The sequence below is a fragment of the Xiphophorus couchianus genome, chromosome 22 (genome assembly GCF_001444195.1).
Source record: "Xiphophorus couchianus chromosome 22, X_couchianus-1.0, whole genome shotgun sequence".
NCBI lineage: Eukaryota > Metazoa > Chordata > Actinopteri > Cyprinodontiformes > Poeciliidae > Xiphophorus > Xiphophorus couchianus.
In genome coordinates this window covers 8,966,661-8,992,940 of record NC_040249.1, presented here as the reverse complement: position 1 = coordinate 8,992,940, position 26,280 = coordinate 8,966,661, and the positions used below count along the sequence as shown (strand labels likewise).

The 26,280-nt window shown below is 37.6% G+C and overlaps 2 protein-coding genes across 5 annotated transcripts in view; one reads left to right on the top strand and one right to left on the bottom strand.

Annotated features, from left to right (window-relative positions):
• The window catches only part of LOC114138359 (VPS10 domain-containing receptor SorCS3-like), a 61,561-nt gene extending 50,378 nt beyond the window's left edge, over positions 1 to 11,183 (top strand). Inside the window, exons 21-27 of one of the 2 annotated variants that reach the window (XM_028007573.1) lie at positions 56 to 179; positions 486 to 598; positions 898 to 1,035; positions 2,522 to 2,621; positions 3,985 to 4,090; positions 4,196 to 4,356; positions 9,773 to 11,183. In XM_028007573.1, the coding sequence (XP_027863374.1) occupies positions 56 to 179; positions 486 to 598; positions 898 to 1,035; positions 2,522 to 2,621; positions 3,985 to 4,090; positions 4,196 to 4,356; positions 9,773 to 9,837 (807 nt within the window). In that variant the 3' untranslated portion in view covers positions 9,838 to 11,183. The remainder of the gene's footprint in view (positions 1 to 55; positions 180 to 485; positions 599 to 897; positions 1,036 to 2,521; positions 2,622 to 3,984; positions 4,091 to 4,195; positions 4,357 to 9,772) is intronic. The other variant, XM_028007574.1, reaches the window with a different exon arrangement.
• Positions 10,496 to 26,280, bottom strand: part of LOC114138360 (VPS10 domain-containing receptor SorCS1-like) — a 70,582-nt gene continuing 54,797 nt past the window's right edge. For 2 of the 3 annotated variants that reach the window (XM_028007577.1, XM_028007576.1), the window contains exons 23-27: positions 25,535 to 25,669; positions 21,665 to 21,764; positions 19,622 to 19,730; positions 18,436 to 18,590; positions 10,496 to 15,831 (exon numbers count right to left, since the gene is read on the bottom strand). In XM_028007577.1, coding sequence (XP_027863378.1) covers positions 15,773 to 15,831; positions 18,436 to 18,590; positions 19,622 to 19,730; positions 21,665 to 21,764; positions 25,535 to 25,669 — 558 coding nt within the window. In that variant the 3' untranslated portion in view covers positions 10,496 to 15,772. Of the gene's footprint in view, positions 15,832 to 18,435; positions 18,591 to 19,621; positions 19,731 to 21,664; positions 21,765 to 25,534; positions 25,670 to 25,754; positions 25,969 to 26,280 lie in introns of those variants that run through there. The other variant, XR_003594199.1, reaches the window with a different exon arrangement.

Sequence of the window (26,280 nt, the reverse complement as noted above, 5' to 3'; positions counted from 1 at the left end):
CAGCATTTTCTTGAGAAATTCTGTTTGTTTTTTTTTCTTTTCTTTTGAAATTCAGCCCATTATAACTCTGGAAGGAAGCATCTCGCACATGTTTCTCAGAGAGGGAGAAAACAAGGTCACGGTCCAGGTTGCTTGTGGAAGCAGCGTATTGGAAGACTCAAAAGTTATAACTGTTAAAGGTGAGTGGAAAAGACAGACTTCAAAGCACTTTATAGGTACATGAATATGCAATATGTTACTGTCGGAGAGGAGGGGAAGTGATGCCTCACGGTCAGCACTGCTAGCTGTGCCTAATGTATGTCAGTGTAGACCTATCTAATGAATAAAATGTCACGCTATGCGAACATAAAATCTGGAGGAGCAATTAACTTCAAGGCGTATGTTCCCAAATGAAAATAGACAAATCTGCACATCATATTAATCAAAAACTAAACTAGAAGTAGCGTTCATGTTCTAATACATACTACTTCACCCCTTTTTTCCAGAGTTCTTCAGGTCACTGCTGTTGTCGTTTTCACCAGCTCTTGACGAACACAATCCTGACATCCCCGAGTGGAGGGAGGACATAGGCCGTGTGGTGCGGACAGCTCTGTCACAGGTACATCAAGTCCCAACAGATCCTTCCTGAAACCAACATTGGGACCCCATTACTTTCAGGGTCATTACTATTTTAAAACCCTGTGCAATAATAACCACACAGCCATGAAGTTCTGTCCTCCACGAGCCTTTTTTTTTTGAGGCGATCTGTGATGACAGGTCACTAGTGTGAATAACTAGTGTGAATTAGAGGCGATGTCAGCCACTCTTGCTGTGGAGAAACACGGGATATTGCTATATTTTGGTCTCGAACTTAAATTAAGCTCCTTAATGGAGTTAAACCTGTCATTCGTGTCCCAGCAGGTGTCCGGGGTTTCTGAGAGTCAGCTGATGGTGTCTCTGTACCCTGGACTTCCGACCACAGCTGAGCTTTTTATTCTGTCTGATGAGCAAATGTCAAGTGAGCACAAGAAAAGAAGCGAGGAGGCTTTGGATACAGTAAGAGACGCGACTTGTGGAAATTTTTTCATTTGAACATTTCTGGTAATAAAAAAAGCAAACTGTCAACATTAATAGCAAACATATCAGCTCCGGTGTAATTTGTTCCTACATATCAGTATATTGTCTTAAACTTTAGGGCAGCAGCTTTACTTCAAGCTCCCCCTCTATTATTCTATGATCATATCTCTTAGGGTGAGCCTAGTCACCCTACATAGGAAGCTCAATTTAGCTGCTTTTGTCTGTGATTTCATTTTGTTGGTCACATTCTAGAAAAAAAAATGCGTGCATGTTATTCACTTGAACATAGGAAAAAAGGTTTTACTTTGACCCAAATCCAGGTAGGCAAAAATCATGAAATTAAAATTCAACAAGCTTTCATTTTAAACAAAAACTTCAACAACAGTTTGTTGTTTGAACTCTTAAAATGTTGGCCCAATGGTGAGCTAAAAAGATTCCAATAGGACACAGTAAGAACAGCATGGCAACAAAAGTATCTGAAATGGAGCAAAAGAAACTCCTGTTGTTTAAAAACTGGGACAAGTAATTGTTGATTGAGGACAGGTGTTCTGATTTAGATGGGAAACAGACGTGGACTGCTGAAAAAGAAATAAAGAAAACTGAGGACACTTACTGGCTGGGAAAATGGCACAGGATGATCATAATTCTTAAAAAAAAAACAGACAAGAAAACAAAAAAGTTCTTGAAACAGGAAATCTAATACAAAATAGGTAGAGGAGGAGAAAAGGAGAAAATAGACTAAAGGGAAAATCCTGAAACTAACACAAACAGTACTGTAAACAAACATCTAAATCTAAATGCGCAATAAATAATGAACCAGGAAATAAAAACACAAAGAGGCAAAATCAAATTAAAGAAACGACAAAGAAATGATCAAAATAGACACTTAAATGAAAAATTAAGTTCTAACACCATAACATCATAACAGACTCTTAATTAGCTTTGTAAATCAGTCTGGCAAGTTCTCTTTTTCTCATGGTGACACTTTTGGAGCAGTCTGTGCTCAAAAACAGGTTTTTTTCACCCATTTGAAAAAGAAACTCCTCCCTGGACATTTCTGTTCTGCATTGTGCCTGGAAACTGAAAGGAGAATAGCCATTAACATGTCCCATTTTCATGCATTGCCAGACTCTCCTTTATGCAACATTTAGCCAGTTAGTCGAGAGGGTTGGTAGGTGTCTGGGGGACTGAACCATCCTTATCATTTTTGGTAAGGATAGAACTGTACACTGGAAATGTTTTGTCTGATGTAGCATATTAGCTTACCTTGGGCTGAACAAGAGAGCCATTCAAAAAGTAAGCAAATCAAGTCTAATAAAAAATATCCTCTCCAGATTGTTATTTCAGCATTGCATTTCTACGTTTTTTGTTCTTTACTGTCATTATTATTTTAAGAGTCAAATGATTGCAATGACAAATCTGGATTGTGTCTGATAACATTCTTGGTGTTATCTTTTCTAAACAGATATCAGATATTTTTGTCACTGCCCTGAACCAAGGCCTGGTCCATTTTGAGCTAAAAGCAAATATTCACATTGTCGTGTCCATGACTCAGCAAACCTTGGGTAAGTCCTGCTGCAACATTAGGTCACTGTTTCTACAAACCACTCTAGTCTTACATTTCTATTGTTTTTGCCAACAGATAACAGATTCAAACCTGTTAACATAATTTTGCAATTTTCAAAGACTCTTTGAACTGTTTGACCCAAGGTTTTATCTATAGTTAAAACTTCAAGTACAGTTTATCACAGGACTTAAACATTGTTCAGAGTGTCAGTTTTTTTTTTTTTTAACCTGAAGCTGTGGTACAGTAGCTGTTTGAAATTAGTCAATCGATGAGGTGATTGACAAGGAGGGCATTAGGTATGCGCCAAGGAAATCTGCAGGGTCATCGGGTCATTAACATATTGCACAAATGTGTCGATCAACCCTACGTGGCTTTACCCTTTTCATCCACCGATGGATCTGTCTTCATTTGTGTCTGCACACAAAGGTCTGGGTTGCCTTTAAAATGATCCTGAAAGGTCAAACACTTCATCGTCTTCTATCAGTGGGAGAGAAAGATGGGTGGTGAGGAGAAATGCTTTGAATATTGCACCTCAGCATGCATAAGCTGCTGCACCATGACGGTCCCCAGGGAGAGACCAGGGTTGTCCTGAAGGTTTCGTTTAATACCCTCAGAGGATAACATGCAAAGTCCAATTCTTTAAATTGCAGCTATGGTAGTTACATGGGATTGAGTAATAAAAGTAATCCCTCTGGAAGACAAGCAACCATAAGTGAAAGGGAAAATGTTTAAACATTATATATTACTTGTACTTTTGGACTCTGGCTTTTGGCTCCTAATAGTTAAATTCATGTTCATGACTAAAATTGCACAAATTTGTAAGAAAAAAAAATAGTCTAAGAACAGTGGCTTGGAGACGTAAAATGCCAGTACTCTATGAAAGAATTTTAAAAGTGCTCTGTTGCAAGTCCAAGTCCAGTCTGCTTGTAATTATCTACCATGGTAATTTACCTCTTAGAGCAAAAACTGAAAGATGTCATTTTCAACTTTGTTCAGAAAACATTTTGTACCAACAATGGTCATAAAAAGTCAATAAAAATAATAATTAAAAAAAAAATTAAAAAAGACAATTGTGCAATTTTATATTCGCACATTCGGAAGAATTGAGTACAGCTGCAGGGTCAAGTTGCGTACTTTTTGTCATACTTTTATTAGAGCCTACAGATGCAGATGAACCTTCAACCTCTGAATACGGCATTCACTTCATGTCTTTAACAAAGCTACGGTTCTGTGGCTACAGAGACTTTTTTCCATCAGAAATGTCTTTTAAAATTAATTATATGCAGTATAGGTTTTATGGTTCCTGACTGTGTCGATATTCACAATTTCATATGACGGATTCGAATGTGCTTGTGTTTCAGCGCCACTGGTGGATTCAAACTCAATTCACAGTGGGCCCGCAATGCTAATGCTGATCAGCGTGGTCTTTGTTGGTATAGCTGCATTTTTTATCTACAAATTCAAAAGGTTTGTCCGCCCGCATCCAAAACGACGCTCTAGTCTATTCTAGAACCTAATCTTTTAAATGAAACGGCTAAAAAAAAATCTTTGCTGGTGTACTGTCTCTTTCAGGAAAATTCCTTGGATCCATGTGGAGACTGAAGACCCCCATGAGAAGGATCCAGAGGTGATAAGCACAGTAGGTCAAAACGATGCCATGTCCAAGGTCAAGCTAAGCGAGTTTCCGTCTCAGAAAGAACTCATGGACAAAGAGCTGGAAGGCAGAAGCAGAGGTAATCAGTTTCAAACCTTCACTATTTGCAGTTTTGTGCAGCACACTGTACTTAAGCACTATTGGAAGAAATACCGAGATCAGTTTTTGCTTCAGTTTAAAATATATTCAAATGATGAATGTCATAAAATAAACACATAATATAGCATAATATATAGTTGGGGAAGTAGTATCATTCTAATCCACCTTTACTTATAAAGCACTTTACATTGCCAGACGGACCAAAGTTCTGTATGGAATATTTTTAAAAAATTACAAAATGCCAATATTTTGGAGATCTAGTAAATCATCTTAGAAGAGATGTAGCTGCTAATGAGTCATTTCCAAAGTAGTATTCTGAAACACTACAGTGTAAATAACAAACCTCATTTTGATCTGTCCTAAATGAGTTTCAAAGACTACATTTTAGAATCTAGGGTATGACGGTTGTTACTCCGTCGTTTTTGTTCAGGCAAAATTAAATACAGACTAATAATATCTGTGAACTACTGTGATCCATTAATCCATTAAAACAGGATTTAAGGGATGACTGTCACTGCAAGAGACTGATACCGATTAGCATTTTATTGCCCCCAAAATACACCACTTTGCATTTGAATGCATGTTAACAGCATTTGGTGAAGCCTGAAGCAGCTGCATTGTATCAGTCTCACTTAAATGACTCCTGTTAGAGTGATTCCAGCGTGCCCTGTATTGAAGTGCAGCACACGTCCGAGGAGCTGGAACATCTTTATCACCACGGTGTGTCATATTTTTGCAAATTGCCCCCCAAGAGCACAGCCACAGCATCTGCAAAGAAACCCAGATATCACTGTGACAAGTTAACTTTTTGATTGCTTCGCGTGACATCTTCTGTGAAGCCTTCGAGATGGAAACTACTCAGTCCCTACACACTGAGTGTGGACTGCTTGACAAAAGTAGCATTGCAGTGCTTCTGACACAGACATGTGGGCTGCAGGCCTTTTTTGTGATCACTCAGCACTTTGGGCTGTTCTTCATTTCTCAGCTGTTTCCACCTTTTCAAGTCGTTGCTGATCTAAGACAAATTAACTCATTTTAGGGTCACTAACAAAAGTGTTTATTTGCCAAAGAGCAGTAGAGCAGTGGACCTTCAGGTTTTGGAATTGGCAGATCAAATTCATTTGGGCCCCTCTGTTTAGAGGTGTTATTTATTTTCATCAGTTTGGATTTAGTTGTTTTTATTCTGAATTTGTTTATACAAACCACACTGTACTATATAAATATATAGTAATATATTTTGTCATGCAATAGTTGATGTAAAATATTTTGTAATCTTGTGCATAACTTACCAAGTTTGACATTTTGAAGTCTCCGGAGGGGGAAGAAAAATAAGTGGTTTTATATTTAAGTAAGTCAAATCAACTTAGATTTATTTGAATATCACATTTTAGCAAGAGGACAATTTGGGATTGAGTGTGTTTATAGCTTTTTTAAGGCCTGGTATTAGCATGTGTCCTTATAAAAGTAGAGCGTGCTCATTCACTCATAGCATTAACATTTCTCCAGATACTTTACATCTAAATATTCAAGTAGTCATCTGACAGATAGCACTGTCAGCAAAATGTAATCAAGGTTCTACTTTTAAATACTTTCAATGTTAACTCTAAAGAGATTTACCAAAATCACATTTTTGTTTCTTTCAGTTTCAAAACTCTTAATCATCTTAAATGCGTAAAAGACACGATATGAGGAAGATGCTGGAATAGTTACAACCAAATGAAAATGAATAGATAGAAAAATATAATAAATTCACCACTACCCTTAAAATCTCCACCAGAGTGAAACCATCTGATGGTTTGTTGGCAGCTGGAAGCCGCATGATACATCTTAATCACACTCATATCTATAATAAATGGAGTAAGCAACCTCAGATAGCATTTTCATCATTTTAAATGACCAACCGCAGTGTGGTTTTTAAGAACACAGCTTATATAATTTATATGTTATATATTTTCTAAGTGGGAGATGACCAAATACTCTGTTGCTCGAGGGTAGTCACGTCACATCAGTGGGTGGTTCTTTAATGATTGTCTACAAATTGCTAAACTATTTCAGAGTAAAGTGTCACATAGTGTCCTCCAAAGGTGGTCTAAGGAAAAACCCTCTCTAAAGCTATTTTGATGTTCAAATGCTACTCGGATAGGACTAGATTGTTCAGAACAAACACTGGTGTGAAGAGAGTCTGTTTGCTGATTATAGTCCAAATAACTTTTCAAGCTATAATTTGATTTGAATATCTTAGTAGTTGTCAGTGCAGTTTGAACAAAAAGCAGCACATTTTAAGTTATTATTATAATTATTTTTTTATGTGAATAGGAATTATTTGATTTGTGCTGAGGCAAAACGACCAAAATGACACCTCATAAACCTTGGTATTAAACTTGGTCCTTAAAAGAAATAGCCCAATACATTTTCTCTACCTTGTGGTGGATTTTGATCTATGTGAAAAGGCTTTCTGCCAAAGGCCTGCAGGGTAGCAAGGACCAAAAAGATAAACAATGAGGCAAAAAGAAAAAACCTCAGATGCACCTCAATAAGTATTTGTTTTGCCTATTTGCATATCAAGGTGCCCAACAATATTGATGCACATCATAGCTAGGTAATGATGTTGAAGTTAGTGTGTATTAAATTAAATTGGATATTTTAGTGTTTTGCAAGGAGTCTGGAATGTATTAATTATTTCTCGTTTGGTTGTGAGTGGGCCAGCGGAAAGAGAGGTAAACAATTCAATGTCCTGTCAAAAAATGTTTAGAACACACCCAATGGACCTTACCAAGCTCCGCCCACAACCGACCTGCGTGACCGCAAGTCTCACAAGCAAAGCCTCGTGGCGTTGTTTCCATGTAAACATGACTGGATTAGTGCATCATTTCTACCGGATTTTCACAATATATCAGCTACTACAATGGACAGAGGAACTAACTAATAAAATGTTTAGTGAATGTCAGATACAGACACATTGCATATTGATCTGTTTAGCTAAATTAAGACTGTGTAGCAGACAGGCTTCAAGGTGTAGAAGTTGTATCAGTGCTGCCATTATGTTGTACTTAGCTAACGGGAAGCTAACGGTGTGTTTGTGAGACGGCTGCTCACGTGACCACGTAGAATGGGCATCAGCCAATGAAACGCGGCTCCTCTGGTAAGGTCCATTGCAATAACACCTAAACTTGTTTAGGATCGAGCTACAGTTATTTAAGACAACATACATACTAAACCTGAATTTACTTGTTTTATTTTTAAACTGTTAAATGTCTTCTCTGAATATAAGGAAGGAAGTAAACAATTTTCAAATCAGGATTAGTTCCTGTTCAAATGAGCTGTTTTTATAAATTTTCGAAAATTGCTCAAATCTATTCTTCAAAACTGACTTCAGTTCATACATTTGAGTTATTCTTAGTGCTCTTGTTAAAAAGTTAAAAACTCATAGGTAGAAAAATGGTAAACAATGTAGTAGCTAAAGAGCATTTCCAACCCAGAAGCTGTTAGAGACTGAAACCAAAGCAAAGTAAACATTAGGCTTACATTCATCATGCTTGTGGGAACATAACTCTAAATGAATTATGGCATTGCTCTGTAACTGCAAGCTGCAACAAAAATGAGTTATTGCCGCTTCAGCAGCAATTAACTTGTGTAATCAACAACAGCCTAATACATTTATAATTACATAAATTGGTCAGAAATGATTTGAAATGACTAAGATGAAGCATAAAAAGGCATCAGAGAAATTATTGCACCGACTCTATAAATGACATCATCAGTAAAATTTACGTGTCTCATTAGATTTGAACTCACTTACGTGGGCAGTATAACATTGACTATGTGTAGCCATAAACAAATGATATACAGCTTTTGTTCTGCCGCTTCTAAGAGTAATAGCAAAGGTGAAGGATTCCTTTTGTGTGTCTTCTCCCTCATGGACACAAAACTATTATAATTTGTTAGATTACATGTAGTGATTAGTGTTATAAGACATTTAATTTTTACATTTAAATTGTAATTTTTTATTTATGCTTTAGAGAGGCCATTTGTGTGATGGCCCCCATAATTTATTCTTCTGAAAGACATTTGAAAACCTACAAAATGCTCATATTTTCTAAATTAAAGGCACACATTGCTTCACAATGCAATGTGAAGCATTGTGATGATTTTCAATGCGCAAAGTCAAATTTATTTTATACGTATATATATATTGCATATATATGATACATGCAGCATTTTTATAACAATTGAAGGTAACTCAGTTACTTGATTGTGCTATAAAATGGCACTATGTGCCTGGAAAATGCATGATACTCCCCGTTTAATTAACTTGTAACAGAAAATGTTTTTTTTTGATGCAATGTTAGACAGAGTTTTTCATGCAGTACATGTAAACATCTGGTTTAATCTCCGAGCCATGTTAAAACACACATTTGCTTACCTGACAAACTCCACACATCCACACAAATGTCTGAATGGCCCAGCTGTTGATCCCTCTCTCTCTCTCTCTCTCTCTCTCTCTCGACTTCTGTTGTGGCAGCGTACTGTGGGGCATGCTTCATCTCACAGTCTTTGCTGCTCTTCCCCTTTAAGCCAAGACTTGTTTCATACTCTTAGGGCAGAAAGTGTTTTCAACAGATAACACTGTTTGTTGGTGGCAGAGGAGGGGGATGCCACTTTTCAATTTAGTAAATCTCACCCACTGTCGTTGCACCACTGGGTCTTTCAAGAAAGTATGGACGCCCAACCCCTCTGCCTCTTTTAAAGTCTACATATTAATTAGGCATACTTTCAATAAAAGGGCCTTCTTTTGTGTTCTTAAGTCTAAGACAGACTATGTTTCTTTAGTGAGCTATCCATCTGTCCATCATCATCTTCCACTTATCTGAGGTCAGGAAATCCTGAGGCGTTCCTGAGCCAGATAACCTAGTTCCTCCTGCGTGTTCTGGGTCTTCTTGTGGGTCTCCTCCTGGTGGGACGTCCCCAAAACACCTCACCAAGGAGACGTCTACGGGCCATCCTAACCAGATGCCACCTCACCTGGCTCTTCTCAGTGTGGAGGAGCAGCAGCTCTACTCTGAGCCCCTTCCAGATGACTGAATTTTTCACCTCCTCTATAAGAGAGACCCATGATATTCTATGGAGAAAACTAATTTTAAAACAAACGGCAACAATGCTACGCAAATGTTTTTCTTACTTAAGTTGTAATTAGGCATGAAATATTATGAAAATCTAACATTGATATTACATTTTCAGAAACATGTTTATTTTAGATTAAAATCAAGTCAATATTAACTATAAAATGGTATCTGAGGGTCATGTAGATAAAGCCAGAGGATAATTTGTAAAATAATTGTGATATCAAAGCAATCTAATGGTTCTGAACTTTCGACATGTGTGTTTTATGTTCACAGGAGGATTTGGGAGAAATATGGAGAGAATTGTGACAAGGGAATTTCCTAATTGTACTAACGTCTAATACATGAGTAAGTACTGTGTGTTGTGTTTTGATTGTGCTTAGTTCGCTTTGTTAGAATATACATATATATATATATATATATTTTTTTTTCATTTATGTCATGCTGATAGCTGCAATTGTTCAAAGTCATTTTTTTACTTCTCTGGATAGGGTACGTAGTTTGCAGTGTCTCAATTGTATCAATTATTTGCTCTGAAGGTGTCCATCTACTGAAATCAGTCCAGATGGTCCTAAAACTGCCATAGTGGTCACTATAAACGTTTTATAAATGGCTTGAAAATATTGTCCAGATTTTAAAATATTGGTTTGAGTTTATTATATCTAAATGATTCTTCTTTAAAGTTATCGACAGTCGCTAAAGTAAAATATGAAAATATTAAAAGTATGTTTTAGAAAACATTGGGATCCATTCACTGGCCACTTTATTAAGTAGCAGTTGTCTCTACCACATCTAGATGTAATTGGCTGAGCCACTGTTTCCGCTAACAACCCGTCAAACTGATCCACATAATAAAGTGGTCAGAGAATGTTATGTGGATTTCTACATGAAAAAAATGTGTGTATAATGTTCTGGAAGTTACCTTGCTTCATTTGGACCTACCTAAAGGAGTAGTAAGACATTGGACTCAAAATGAAATAATCTTTTTTTTTATATATATATATATACAAGAGTTGGTAATATTATTTCCTTTTTTGGTTAGTATGTTCCAATACTGCACACAACTGCACCAGTATGTAAAGTGTTAACTGTATCTTGCCTCAAAGCTACGATTACTACACTTGGTGAAATTTTGGAGCATAAATGTGTTTCTACCTTTCTAGTAACAGAAGATTTTCTGTTGTAAATATCATCAAGATGTGTACAAATGTCCAAATCTGATTCTTGTGAATGCTCAAAGGACAGAAACAAGTTGTGGTTTTGCTCTGTGAGATAATAACGGTGCTTTCAAAGACTGTTTCTCAGATGTTGGAAGTCTGTCCTTATTAAATTTGGGATTGTTGATACCTTGTACATAGAGGGGAGAAAGAAAGTGATACAGTAGCGTAAAGTCACTAAACAGTCTTGTGTTTCCATCTGCTTCAGCTCTACAAGCTCTATGATCACTTTGTTTACTTTATTATCTACAACAGCATGCCCCAATTAGCTGTGAACAAAGACTATGTTGGGGTGTGTTTGTGTGTACTGTATATATGTTTATGGTGATTTTAAATCTTCCTTGACACATTAAACAAATTATTAAACATGTTTGGTCTAAAGGTTCAGTTGTGCAGTTGCTCAAAAGTTATGCATGACATATCTAGTATTGTATCCTTTTGTCAATTAAAAGGACATTGGCATGTTTTAAGTTACATTTCTTACTGTGAACAAATTAACATTACAAAACTGTTGAAAATAAATGTATTTTTATATGTTTTTTATTATTATTATTTTTCTATTTCGCATGTTCCTGCAGTATGTGTTCGGTAGGCGTATGTGTGCAAATACATTGCTTAAACTATGTCTATGATGTCGTGACATAATCCTGACAAAAATAGTTCAAGAAGCTGTGTTCTTGCAAACCTTGCCCCAGTCTTATCTGGATAACTGGTGCCTTGTAACAGGCAGTGTATCAGCCTCAACATACTGCTCTTAATGATCTCACAGAGTCTCTGAAGTCAGCTTTAATGGGGAGAGGTGTGATAACAGCCACATGAAGATTCCCATCTGACATTTAGACTGGGCTCCATTTTACCTCTTTCGCTCAGTTAGTCTGGTACAGATGGTTTCTGTTTTAATGGGAACAATTACAAGGCCGTGGACAACGATGAGAAACGGATGACTTTGTAAAGAAGAGCTACGAGCATTAAGACTGCGTCCCCTCTTTCTTCTGGTATGAGGAGATCTGCTGCACATTAAAATGTCGCGCAAGCTGGCAGAACGGAGGACGGAAACTTCACACAGGCCCATCTTCTGCTTTGCATTTTGCTTGCCACTTCAACAACCGCATCTCTCACACACATACACCAATCTCCATCATTCAAACAGCCATCAACGCCCCAAGAGTCTTATTCTCGCCTGTGCTCTCAGTCTGAATTAACACCAAGGCTTCTCTCTAACCGCCCTGGGATGTTCTGCGGTGCACAATCAAATTGAACGGTGACAATCACTAATGGATGATTCGCTGCAGCCAGACACTGTAATGTAGCACTCAATGAAAGGAAACATGCTCATCAATTTCACACTGTGGCTAACACAATATTGCTGTGGGTTATTGTTGTGGGCCATTTTTCATTCAAGGTGCCATCCGGAGTAGGAAAATCTTCTTTGTTGACCGGGTACGCGTTGATCTCCGGGAGAGGGGGTAATTAATTTGTTGCACAGTGGGAGAGCGAAGGAACCAGCCAATTAGAATCACTCCAGGATACTCTGCACTGTTCATTGTCCTCCCACTCTGCCCCTTTGTAACAAGAAAATGGCTGCAGCGAAACTTTAGGCATGCTAAGCACTTATTGAAAGGAAAGGCACTAAACGTCCAATCCAACAGAGGGAAAGTGTGGAGTCAAAGCTGTGTGTTTCATACACAGAGGCAACAGAGATCCTGGCAAAAAGATTCACACCTGTTGAACTTTTCCTCATTTTACAGCCACAAACATCAACGCATTTCATGAGAATTTTATGCGTTAGACCACCACAAACTAGTGTAGAATTCAGAAGCAGAGGGAAGACGATGAGCATAGTTTTCTATTTTTTAACAAATAAAAGCCTGAAAAATGTACCAGCACTTATATTCAGCTTTCCTTAGTTATGATTTGTAGAAAGACTTTAATGAGAGCTACAAAATTTTGGGTGTATGTCTAATACCAGCATTGCATATCTACATTTGTTGGAAATATGTGTTGTTACAGAGCAAACTCATCAAACTACACTGAGTATTTGTGAACATATTTTTTTAAGTCTTGCCACAGTTTCCTGTTTGATTTAGGTCTGGCTTTTAACCCAGCCATTGTAACATATAGATATGCTTTGATCTAAAGCATTCTATTGTAGCTTTGGTTGTTTGTACAGATTTGCCATCCTACCAGAAGATAAACCTCCAGATAGTCTCTCTACGTTCATCTACTGGATTTCCTTGCAGGATTTCCCTGTGTTAATTAGCTCATTCATCTTCCCATTAACTCAGACTGGATTCTCTCTGCTAAGGAAAAAGCATTCACACAGCATGATGCTGCTACCACGCTGGGTTAGAATTTCACCATAGATGGAGTTTAGTCAGACAGCTTGCATGCAAATGTTTAAATACATCTTTGTTAGCCAGTATGGTTCAATCCATGGTCATGTTGTTCATGCCATGGAGTGCCTCTCTACGTCCTGAACAAGCCCTCATTTAAGGAAGATGGTCTCTGATCTTAAAGCTGCACTGATGGTTGAGCGACTGAAAAGAACTAAGAGAAATCCTCCAAAAGCAGTACGGTGCAGCAGCACCGTACTGAAAAAGCCTGACTGGCTGCTTAATCCTCTCATCACCTGGTCTTTTAGTTTAGGTGGACAGTCGTGTTTTTGGTCAGATTGCAGTTGTGCCATACTTCATCAGTTTTTGGATGACTGGTCAGTCCTCCATGAGGTGTTCAGAAGTCAGGATATTGTTTTCTAACTGAACCATCCCTTAAACATCTACATAGAACAGCTTTGTAATTCACACAGAGATGGAATCTATTGTCTGTATTTGGTGACTTCTAAAAACAACTAGTTGTTCTGGATTTGCTTTAGGGGTATCAGAGGAAATGAGGCTCAATATAATGCACGCCAAGCTTTTCAGTTTTTCCTATTTGTAAGAAATGTTGTTTTTCTTCCTCTTCAAAATTATGGACTACTTTGTGTTGGCCTATTTCATAAAATTCCCATTACATACATTGAAATTTGTTGTTGTAACATGACAAAATAAAAAAAAATAAATATACACTATAGACCCCGACATATAAACAGTGACTAACAGCAGTGGACATTTATAACTTTAAACACTAACATAAACAGTGTTTCTGTTTAATTCAGCAACCAGCCACACTGCAGTGCTGTTGTGTCTCTTCTTTATTCTGCAACCATGGTTACCTCTGCAAGATCAAACAAAAAACACTAACAACCCACTGAATAATCACTTCACTTGTAATGTATGAGTTGTCTAGCCTCTGGAAAAAAGAAAAAAAAAAGAAAATACTGAGATACATTTTCTCCAAGGTAAGACATATTTTAAGCAGATCAAAAGGAAACAAAAACATCATGCAAATCTGTTCATGATTGTATTCACAGCTTAATAACCGGGACTGAAAGATGATTAATTTCACTTAATAATTTTCAAAAAAAAAAGAAAGATCTTTGAACAGCTGCACAAAGAGTTCTTCTGGGCTTGAGTTTATTTATGCTTCTGGCTCAATCAGGGAATTGCTAGGAAGAAGTATGGAGAAGCCTCCAGTCAATTTGTCTTACTGACATATGATGCTGACAACACTTAAAAAGAAAGTTTGATGAAGAAGGACCTCGGTACATATCCCAAAGAGACAGCGGCTGACCGAAGCCGTGTGCGTGGGCTGAGCCGCGTTGACAGGAGATACGTCTTCTCTATCTCAGTGTCCCTCGTAGCGCAGGAGATGAACAAATCTGCAGCCTTTTGTCCGCCGAGTCCTTGGGGGCAAACCTAGAACACATTGCGGGCCCCTTTGCATTTCTGGAATCTTGGGAGATGGTGTAGAATCAGTCCAGAATAAATAAGAAGGGCTTTAAGCAAAACAAAAATAAACAGAAGAAAAAAAAATGTAGTGCAAATGTTGAAAAGACACCACCAACCTTCACAGTAATCTCAGTTCAAAGAAAAAGTTTGTAAGTGTGCCAACAAATCTTTTAAAGCAAATAAACCTTGATCTTATTACTAATTAAACACACACGGGGAACTTTTTTTGTTCTTTTCTTGCTGCTTCTTCTTAGTTCATGTAATTATTCCACACTTGGAACGATTCAATAAATTTACATATTGCTCTCAGCACAAGCCAGAAAGTACAAGAAATACATAAACCAACAAAGAGGAAATTTACACGAGGGCCACGTGGTCTCATAGGTGTCACCATGTGAGAATTGAATGAAGCATTTCTTTTAGGGGTAAAATCGTTTGAATATTTTAGTTCAGTTTGTTTCAGATCGAAGATGTTTCATTGTTTCTAAAATGACTTATTTGTGTCTCCTAAACAACAGGGATTTCAGAGAATCTCATCTTCTGTGTGTACCTATCTGCTATAATCTTCTGTTGTGTTTTTTTCTTTTTTGTTTTTCTCTCCGCTGTGACATATATAACACTGTGAGCTGCAGAGAGACAGGCTTGATGGAATACACAGATCCGTGCCTGGGAGCCCTCCATCATCTCCTGGATATTGCGAGTTTTCATTGGATGAGAATCTGGTGATAAGATTTACTGATTACAGAGAGCTTAATGAATCTGGTTCCCTCACTGTCTTACTCTGATAAGTCTGTGCAAAAAAAAAAAAAAGTAAACTTCACAAACACAAGTCCAGTAATCAGGAAAAAAAAGACAAATTTTCTAAATATATATATTACACTGTGCTGTCATACCACAGTTTGATGTTTTCATATTTGAGCAGTTGCAGCTATAACCAGCTGAGACAAATAACTTTCGCTTCTTCCATTATGGATGTACAGTATTTACATAAAAAGATCAACGTCCTTGCAAAAATACAAGTATTTCAGTCAAAAACCGTTCCTTTTCAAGAGGCAAGTATAAATCTGTACAGTCTCCTCGGAGGGATTTAGGCAGCACAGTGTGAACTGGTCCATCCATGCATGGGTAGCAAAAGACTCGAGACCATTCATTGTGACCGCGGCTTCCTAGCTTGCTGGAAGTAACTGCCAAAGAAGATGTATTGCTTTCGAGTCGGTCATAGACTTCCAACATTAAAACACATGGGGCGCTTCATCAGAGAGCTTGATGTCTGTGTGAGATGGCAGGTAGCCTGGCGAGGCAGAAGAAAGAGAAGAGACAGCGGAGAGATTTTATGTTGGTATTTGCATAAGAGTGTGTTTTTGCAGGCAAACACATTCATCTTGGATAGGCCGATTGTTTACTGTAAGGTGTGGGAAGGGAAGGGGTAAATCAGCTGGAACCTCATAGATATCGCTTGATGAAAATGCTTTCACCACCCCGCTGCATTCCTGATGCACTAATTATTTTATTGGATCAAATAATTCACCGGGACGTGCTCATCACTTTAGCTGGCGCTTGATTGTGCTTCACTTGCCTGTGTATACTAATACCTCTGTGTGACAAACTAAGGATGGCAAAAGCATAAATATACAGCACATAATAAAAGCTGCATCTTGCCAACTCACATGACAACCTGGGGGGTGAAGCGGAGAGACGTAAAGCAAAGCATCAGCACTTAAATTAAGTGAATCCCTCATTGCCGACAGCGAGCTTCAGCTTGTGGCCACATTTCTCTACTGTTATAAAGCGTTATAAAAAAAATAATACTCTGCAATATTGTGTATCAGATTTTGGCTTGTTGTGCTAAGGTTTTGAGAATCAGCCAATAAAGCTAGACTTCATTCAGAGATGCTCAAAGATTAAAAAAAGAAAAACTTTATTTAGTCCAATTTGACTAAAGAGTTAATTCCAAGCAACCTAATTTCTATTGCATACAAGTGGATCACTTTTTTTTCATACATATAATGAAGACGTTAATTCATTAAAGTAATTTTGCTTAAAATTACTTTAATGAAACTCATTTATTATAAATATTTTTTACACTAAGAGCGACTTTTACTGTTTATTTAGTCAATTATCACTTATAACTAATAAAACCCCAAAATCTGTTGGTTGGAAAATTTGAGTGTGGCATAAGACCAGCCATAGAGAAAATGATTTGACACTGCTGAGTGTCCATGTACATTACTGGATATTTAGACAAGATTTAATCAGGGCTCCTTTAGCAGAAATCACTACAATATTTCAGGGTTCGAGGTGTTCAGGAAGCCCAGGTTGCTTTAATAGTGGCCTTCAGGTTGTCTGCATTGTTGGCTCTGGTGTTTCTCAACATCTTCTTTACAATACTCCATAGATTTTTTTAACTAGGTTTAGGTCAGAAGAGTTTGCTGGCCAATCAAGCACTGCATGGTCATTAACCAGATATTGGTACTTTTTCAGTGTGGTCATGTGCCAAGTCGTGCTGGAAAATGAAAGCGGCATCTCCACAAAGCTTGGCAGCAGGAGGGAGTATAGCTTTGGACTTTGTAGAACACAGCAGACCTGCACCAGCAGATGGCATTGCTCCTTAAATCATCATTGACTGTGGAAATACAATAATGGACCTCGAGCAACTTGGAACCTGTGCCTTTCCAATCGTGGCCCAGAGTCCGGGAGATTGGTTTCCAAATGAAATGTAAAATGTAATTTCCTCTTTCTGCCCTACTTTATATGAAAGAGAACTTTAGCAGCCAAGTCCATTTTCTTCTTCGCTCAGGTACAACACTTGTGTTGTTTCAAATTCAAGAGTGCCTTAGCACAATGAATGCGACAGTTTTCTGGCTGACTGTCCTTCAACAGTTTCAGATAAGCTAATATATAACATTTCAGTATTAGGAAGTTGGTTTTAATTGGTTATTAAATGCTTAAAATATACAACTACGAATGTAATAAGTCTAAGTGATATATGAGTTTTATATTAAGCATTGTGCAAATAGGGGATGGATGTATTGTCCCCATCCTGGGAAAACAGCTGGTTGTGACAGCAAAGGTCTAACTAACTAAAGAAGTAACAAAATATTATATACATTTAGTTTGTTGCTATATGATCAACTATTTGTGCAGTGGTACTCAAAAGAATAAACCCTTCTGTTACAGGCTTGAGGTTTAAAAAAGTGAAGATCTTGATAAATCTCTTCCAGTTAACAAATGTAATGTGGCATTTATCAGTTGGATTTTTGTTTTGATTTGCTTCTTTCAGAAAAAAAAGCCTTTGTTTGTTGTCAAAAAGATTTAACATGACCTCGGAGTGCAAAAATATCAGACAGGTATGGCTACAAAAAAATCAATAATTCTGTAAATTAAAATTTCTGGAAATCTTAAGAGTTCTAAGGCCTTTTTTAGATTATTATGAATTAAAGGTATGATTCGATTAATTAATTACATACCACACAATTAATTAGATTGAAATTTTAACTGGGTTCTATAAATGGATGTATAATAATTAGTAACTCAAAGCTAAAATCGTCCAATTAGTCAGAAAATAAGATATTTGAATATTTAAAATTAATATATGAATCAGTTTGCACAATAAAAATAATCACACCACTAAATGTGTCAAGCTATCAGTTTAGACTGGCATGAAAAAAGATGAATGTGAAAAGAACAGAGAAATAAAAAGTTAATGCCTGGTGAGAAAAAGACCATTTCCCCAAAGGATTATCCATCTACCCTCGTCATTACAAACAGACATTCATGCAATTTTAATTCCGAATACACCCACATTACAGTCTCACTGGAATTGGTGAAGGATGCGGCACTACAACATGAGTGAAAAAATAATAATTCCAAAAATAGGACATAGAAGCATCGATACCTCTGCTTTTTGAGTCCAGTTGTATATCCACATGGTCCAGTGAGGTCAGCTCATCCCCCTCAGGGTTTGGGACAGCTATGGAGGTCACCGCAGGGATGACCTCTTGTTCTTTGTCAGGCTTCTCTGTGGCGTACGTGTTCATGCCTGGGATCTTTCTGCAGGTCGTGCAGAGTGGGAGAGGTTTAGAGTAAAGTAGAGGTGCATTAATGGAAATCTGCCATCAGTTTTACTTCCACTAATGCTTTCACTGTGCATAATGTGTCACACACTATTTTTAACAGTTAAAGATGGCGGAGGATTGTTTGAAAGCTGGAAACTAGGGCGTTTTGCATTCCACTGGGCAACGCTCTCTCTCTTTCATATTGTTCACCTCAGTTTTCAATCAATTTTTTATCCCCTCTGATGCATCCCCAGTTCTGCCTAAAACTAACTTCTTGCATTTCTAATTTCAGATTTCTCCCTCATGAGCTTGTGCTGCAGCTGGTGCTGTGACATTCGGGGGGAGCTCAAGAAATTCAAAGTTGATTTCCTAATGTAGCAATTACAATCCAGAAAGTTGAAGCCAAATAATGTTTCGCTTTATAATGAGCAATATTTTAGAGGAAGCAGACCGATCCTCCATGAATGACATGGGATTTCTTGCAGCAGAGGATACTATTTACTGTATGTCCCACACTGTATAATATATGTTGTCTCAGGACTTATCTCCTCAACCTTTCCTGCCATTGTGCGGAGTATGCCTCACCTTGAATGGCTGTGTTTAGCATTTCCAAAAGGTCAACCCTCACATTGTCAGATAGATGAATATTGATAACTGCAGGACTCTGACACCCATTCAGCACTCTGGGAGAATTGATTAGACTGTCATTCCCTGTAATATTGGGCAGATTGAGACAGAGGGGAATTGTCTTATTCCTCTAGCTATTATTGTGCCATGGATGTCCATAACTTGGAGATATATGGAGTCTGAATACATGTGGAAAGTTTCAGGAGCTTTCAGGTTGAGGAGCGTCTTTATAGTCAATGGACAATCTGAACAATGCTGTGCAAACAGAAACGAGGCAAAATATTTGATCGTATAGATCAGCTTTTTTTCTATTGTTCTGAAACCCAGTGGAATGGATTTTGCATTCATCTCTCTTCCAAAGAACTCCATAGTGTATGCACTGCACCTGCTATACTGTACCTTTTAAATTTATATATCACAAAGACAGCCAATCCCATCAGCACCACTGACACCAGCATGATGACTGCAGTGCCACTGTGCCCACTGTCACTGCCGTCCACAAGAGGAGCTTTAAAAGAGAATGAGTGAGAAGATTAGTGATATGAACTTTAATTATAGAACATTGATAAGAACTCTGAAGCCAATTCTTAGGTCCTAAAATGGCACATTGTTAAAACCCTTTATAATCCATTAATCCATCCGTAGGTTTCATTCTTGTTAGATGTTGATGTGCCCCTGGGCAAGGCACCTATCCTGCTGAGGGTGTGTACATTTGATGGTGCGAACAGGTCCAAGTGAGATGAAGAAACTTGAACGGCTGAATAAACTGCATAGTTAATAGTTTGTGGTTCATTGTACATTACATAGGTGACTTTTGCTATTTTTAAAGAGAATATCTTTATTTTCTTGCTAATGATTTAAGCTTCTTGTATATAAGGGTGGGGTTGCCAGAACTAGTAGGCAGTTTTCAGGACAAACCCAATGTAAAACCCTCCCATCTAAAAAAAAAAAAAAAACATCCCAAATCTCAATCTCTGTTGAAACTCGTGTTAAAAATAGTCAGATACTGTATAGTTGATAAACAATTGATTATTAATGATAATGTCCCAGATTCTAGACATCTCAAAATAGACACCTCATAATCAAATGAGGGGAAGAACAAAGCATTGTCCAAGTTGTTTTTCAAACTTTTCTAACACAACTATTTTGTTAGAATGTACTATTAATACTTTCTAATAACCAAATACTGTGAAAAGCAGACATTTTTTTTAACAACCTGCCCAAAGCATATTTTTTACAGCCCAACTTGTTCAATTGGGTGGAAACCCATCCATTCTGGCAACACTGTAGTCATCTGAACACTGTTAACCAATGACAGTTCTAAAATATATTATAAATGGAATATTCAAATGCAACCAAAGTGACCTGCTGATTGAAGCAAACAAAAACAAAAATCCTGGAGATGTTTTGAGAAAGCAACAAGATATTTCCTTATAACACAAAATCAATTTGGTGTTTTTGGATCTAATGAAACTAAGATCCATGCAACACTTTGAACATCAGAGGACTGATGTGGAGAAAATAAACAGTTAAAAAGAGAAAGATGATGTTTTTATTCAAATCATAAGATCAAACTCAATTATGCAGCTGTACCATCCAGAGCAGACCCGGGTCAACAGAATCACAGTGTGGTACTGAGGCAGTACCACATAAGGCAGCAAGCAAAGATTGCTTCTGACATCAGAGAGAACAGCACGAGTAATTTTTTTGGTTGCAAACACACTTCATTGGATTGTGATTTATCTAAGTAGAAAGAAAGAGGGAGAAATAGAAAAAAACCCTTCAGTCTCACTCTAGAAGAGTGAAAGCTGCCAGCCCTTTAGCTAGCTAGCTAGTTGCTCCAGAAATAGAGAAAGAGCATAAGAGCTCATCTAGTTTGCTCGTAGTTTGCTGTTTATTTAGAAAAAAAATCCACCTTGAAGTGGATCCTTTTTCAGTAAAGATACATTTTTTCAATTATTTAACCAAATCCATAAAAATACAAAACATTAAACACATTAATAATTGTTTCACGACCATCAATGTGATTTCCAGAGCTATTTTTAAAAGAACTACTAGCATAAAATGTGGTATATAGTAGCAGATCTACCGAAAGCATCATCTTTACTAGATTTCTTTCCCGTCTCTCAAAGACATGACTTTGAATTCAATTCACCTGCAGAAAATAGCTTATTTTTTAAAGCTTGACAGCTCTTTTGACTGCCACTTGTCCGTTTCGTTTAATCAAATGCGGTCCGCACAATATGCTGTCATGGTCAGGTGAATGGACTGGACTTGAAATGAGTGAAATGGCAGTCCAAACACACACTTTAAAAGACCTTGAGGAAGCTACAATAACTATTGGCTAAGACCTCTCTAATCTCTTGGCTCTTTGAAGAAAAAAAAGAAATGACGAAAAAGGGGAACAGGTGGGTTAGGCGGGGAATACATGGACACACTTACCTGGAGACAGCCGTGTGGCATACACATTCACCTGCAGCCCGGGTTTGATTGTAAACTCGATGAGATCCTGGTTTAGAGCACTCAGCAGTACCTGAGAAAGCTACAAGGAGGAGTGAAATAGGAGCAGAGGGGACTGCGTTAGCTGCAGCCGTCCACCAATAATCCACATTCATCAATATTTCACCCACAGTCATTTCCACCAACAGCATGAATTATGGATAGGGATTTCTGTTTCCTTCTAAAGAGGGGCAAATCTTTAAATGACACATGCAAAACCGAACCTGCCACACCGAAACCCAACAGGCTTTAAGGACTTCCAGGCAAAAGGGCGTCCTGCTTGGAGCGCAGCTGTGACATTTAAAGAAATATTAATCTTTCTGCTACGTCTCCCACGCTGGGAATATTTCCTCTATACCTTCATCAGCGTAAGTATTCTAAAGAGGATAAGAATTACCCATTTAAAAGTTCAACGAGGCGGTGTTATAGGAAATCAAACTATGTACTAATATCATAAAATAGCTGTTTTAATTTCTTCTCGCTTAAGTGCCAAAAGTTCCTCAGCTTTTCACACCTTGATGAAACAGTCATTTAGCAGGGGAGCAAAATGCCTTCCCAATGCATATTTGAGTCCTTAGCCATGCCTCACTAATTCCATCTCACTCTTTCTCAAATCTTTCCACTGGTTAAAATTAGACTGCTCTACACAGCATGAATAATTACTTTTTGTTCTAGTGGCATATCAGGGTCAGTAAATCTATTACACATTTTAATAAGCCCGCGCCACGCATACACTTTGCCACGCACACGTGTGCGTGTGTGGGCACTGCTCACTTAATGTCTCCACGCTGAAAGTCGTTCACTGGAGATGAGAGAACAGTGAACTGAAGATTTATTACCCTATTGTCTGTGAGGTTCTGCCAGGTAATCAGACAGGCTTTAGATAAATACATCTCTTTAATTCCCAATCCCAGCAGCCTGCCCCAGTTTGTCTCCCTTCTCGATGGTGCCAATTATATGATGCATCAATGTAATTAAATACCTATTAACTTAGTTCAAGACTGACTGTGAGCCAGCAAATTCATGTTTACTCCCAATGAATAAATGAGCTTCCCTGCACTGCACTTAAAAAAAAATACTGCTTTATTCTTTTTATTACATGTTTGATACCTTTAAATAAACAATTAATACAATAATCAATTTCAAATTGTCTTCTTTTGCCATTAGAGCATGGTAACAAAACAATAGCTCTGAATAATCTTTTCCCATAATATCATTTAAAGGCTCCTGCAAATTTAAAGCTGAAAAACACATCAGGGTGTCTAATGACACGTTCTGCTTTGTGCGTGTCAATTGAGAGGCAGGTGTTCATATAAAGGATGGCATTGCCCTCTAGTGTTAACTTAAAGTATTTAGCTTTTAGGCAGGAATGGAATACATGTAAGATTGATTAAACGGTGAATTATTTGTCACTTTAGAGCACATTATGCACAAGCAAAATATATTTTTGCGACAGCTGTCAGAAAAAATAAACCCGAATTAATTAATTTTGTGCAGCATGACTAATTATAAACCCAGAAACATTAGGAATTTAAGAATCGAGCTCAGTGGCTTTCTGAGATCAGATGGATGTTCCTGCTTGCAGAGAACAATGAGCCCGTCGAAAACACATTCTTCTTGCTCTCTGTGTGAACACTTAATGGACCACACCAGAGACTGTTTGCATGTTTTAGCCCAATTACTGCAAAAAATGTCCAGTCCTCATTACAGCTGTTCTTTTCTGAGGCATGATATGCCTTGGCATCTATTTATTTCACTCTGATATAAAAAAACACAACTGAGTGGGCCTTAAGTTGCTTGGTTGCTTCAAGTGATCAATCACAATGAGTATCACGCCTGCATTTGTATTTGTCAAAGTTAACCTTACGAATGTGTGGCTAAAGGTAGCAGATGTTACAGTCAAGATTCACTAAAGATGGTGATTATGCAACAGAGAAAATGTGTGCATTCATCACTGATGTATAGCAGCTTCAACAATACATGTATTTTTTAAAAGGCAGGCTGAACTGCATTCAATTTGGGATTTGTATAACTATTCTCTGTATTCTTCATGTTCTTCTTATTAGATTATTAAATATTATCAATATTATTCTTATTATTATTTCTTGTATATGTTTAGAACCAGAGTTTCACAGTTATATCTGTGAAAGCAAGTTTTTGCTCCTGACATAAGGTTAGAGAGAAGTGCGACTTACATGCCTGCCATTAGCCACAGCAATAAAACTACCTAAATGTAAATGAAATGAACATGTTGTCAATGCAGAGCAATGTTCTGGCAAACATTTGTGGTTGGCTTTGTGCTAATATTATTATGACACATATGACCCGCTGTAGTAAAAAGAAAAAGCTATTGCGGCAGGAATCCCTGACAAAATCTTCTTCCACCGCAGGACAGAGCATGGCACCACACTGAAACGCCTGCTCCAAGAATGTCACAAAGAATATAACAATGCGCCAAGGGTGGTGGCCTGCTTTTCAACTCACATCTAATCAAGTGTCATCTATATACTGCAGCACAAATCCGATCCAGAAGTCCTGTTTCACAGAACCAGAAGAATGTGCCAGTGTCAGAGGATAAGTGTGGAGGTGGAGGATGTTGACAGTTCTTGGTAGATGAAAGTTTTAGTGAAAATTGAGTGACAGCAAAATGTAATCCAAATGTAAAAACAAACTACTGTAGTTTTGATGACTTGCTGAAGTTAATTTTGTAGTATAGAGGCTTCCAAATTCTAACTCATTCACAATGATAATAATAAAAAGTTCAAAAATATATTTGATGTCATAAATGTATCGTCTGATACTAAAATGTCTGTGGCACATGCATTATAACAGGTTATGTATCCATATGTTGGTATCTAAATATTTAAGGAACAACTGGAATTTACCCAGATAAATATAACCCAAGTAAATACAAAAATCAGTTTCCAAATGTTGTTTTCATTTGAAGGGAAAAAAGCTATTCAAATGAACCCGGCCTGACATGCAAAAAAGTAGCAGCCAGCCTTATGAAATCATGCGGCATGATGGCTGAAGCCAAAAAAGTACTTAAATAGAACTTGACAGACAAGATAAGGCAGGTGAAAAGATCTTGGAAATAATACATCACATTCTAAAGAAATTCAAGAGCAGAAACGAAACGGATATGAATTAGTCCAGAAAACATTATGGACAATTCTAAGGCATTGGGACTCCATAAAACTACTAGAGCCATTCTCCACAAATTGAGAGGTGAACTTTCCTAGGAGAGGCCAGTCTACCAAAATTACTCAAACTCACCCAGAAGGTCACAAAATAACCCAGAACAACACCTGAACTGTAGGCCTCAATTGCCTCTCTTAAGGTATGTTGTCATGACACAACAATACAAGAGAAGCTGGGCAAATCTAGCATGCATGATAGAGTTCTGAGACAAAAAAGACAGCTGACAAAAAATTCCCAAAAGACTTCTGAATGATTCCCATGACTTTTTGGAAAATATTATACAGTCTATTGAAACAAAAAGTGAACTTTTTGGAAGGTCTCCTGTTACAGCTAGCGTAAAACACTGCAGTGTTTTTCTTTGGTTTTCTTTGAAGAAAAAGAACTTCATATCAACTTTTGCACATGATCACAGATAATGTGATGATCTGGGGTGGGTTCTTGTAATAAGAACAGAAGGACTTGTTACTAATAATATCCCACCATCAGTTTGTGACATTGAGCTGAAGCCTACTTGAGATATTCAGCAAGGAATGCTATCTGTCTGTTTTTGAGTACCATGAGGATCATACTGATATTTACCAGAAGCTTCTGAATAATTTGTTGAAACAGTACCTGATCCAGGTGTGCCCACTCTTCATTCATGCCTCTGTCTCTTGACCTCCTTTCTGGTACAATGAAGACCTCGGCTGTAGTTGGTAAACCTGGAAACAGCTTGACCAGGAGTTGGTCCTCATTAATCCCTGTGACCTTTAAAAATATCAACAAAACATTGCCAGTAAGCTCTAACTTCCAAATGATGTGGAAGTCTGTGCTTCGGACACAAAGATATTACCGGAGTTAAGAGAGTCCTCTGTTTTACAGAGAAAAGGCTTTCTGCGTTCTCCTGTATGTATCATTTGCCTTAATACTGTCAGGATCTAATCCCTGGATCAAGTGGAACATGGAAGCTCATTCTGACAGTTTTTGGTAAAGGCCGGGGCTTTTAGTGCATTTATGCCATAACCAGAGGTCTACTGTCAGTTTCCTGGTGTAGAGCGTGGTAAAATCTGACAGGACAGAAGGTCAAAGTGAATGTTTCATACTGAGGGCTACTGTTGGATATATATAGAACAGAGTATCCAGGTCTTTTATATAACCTGCTATGCTATGTCTAAAAGAGAAAACCAGTTACAACTTAACTGCACTTAGGTTCATTTTACTTGGGGTTTTTATTTCTACTGCAACAAACAAGTTTTCTTTGCTGATAATTTAAAAACTTTTACAGTTGTAAACATAACAATTGCACTGCTACTACTGAGATTTGAGATTTGAAGTATTTTTGGCATTTTACTAGACAAATACTAACATTCTTTCAATGC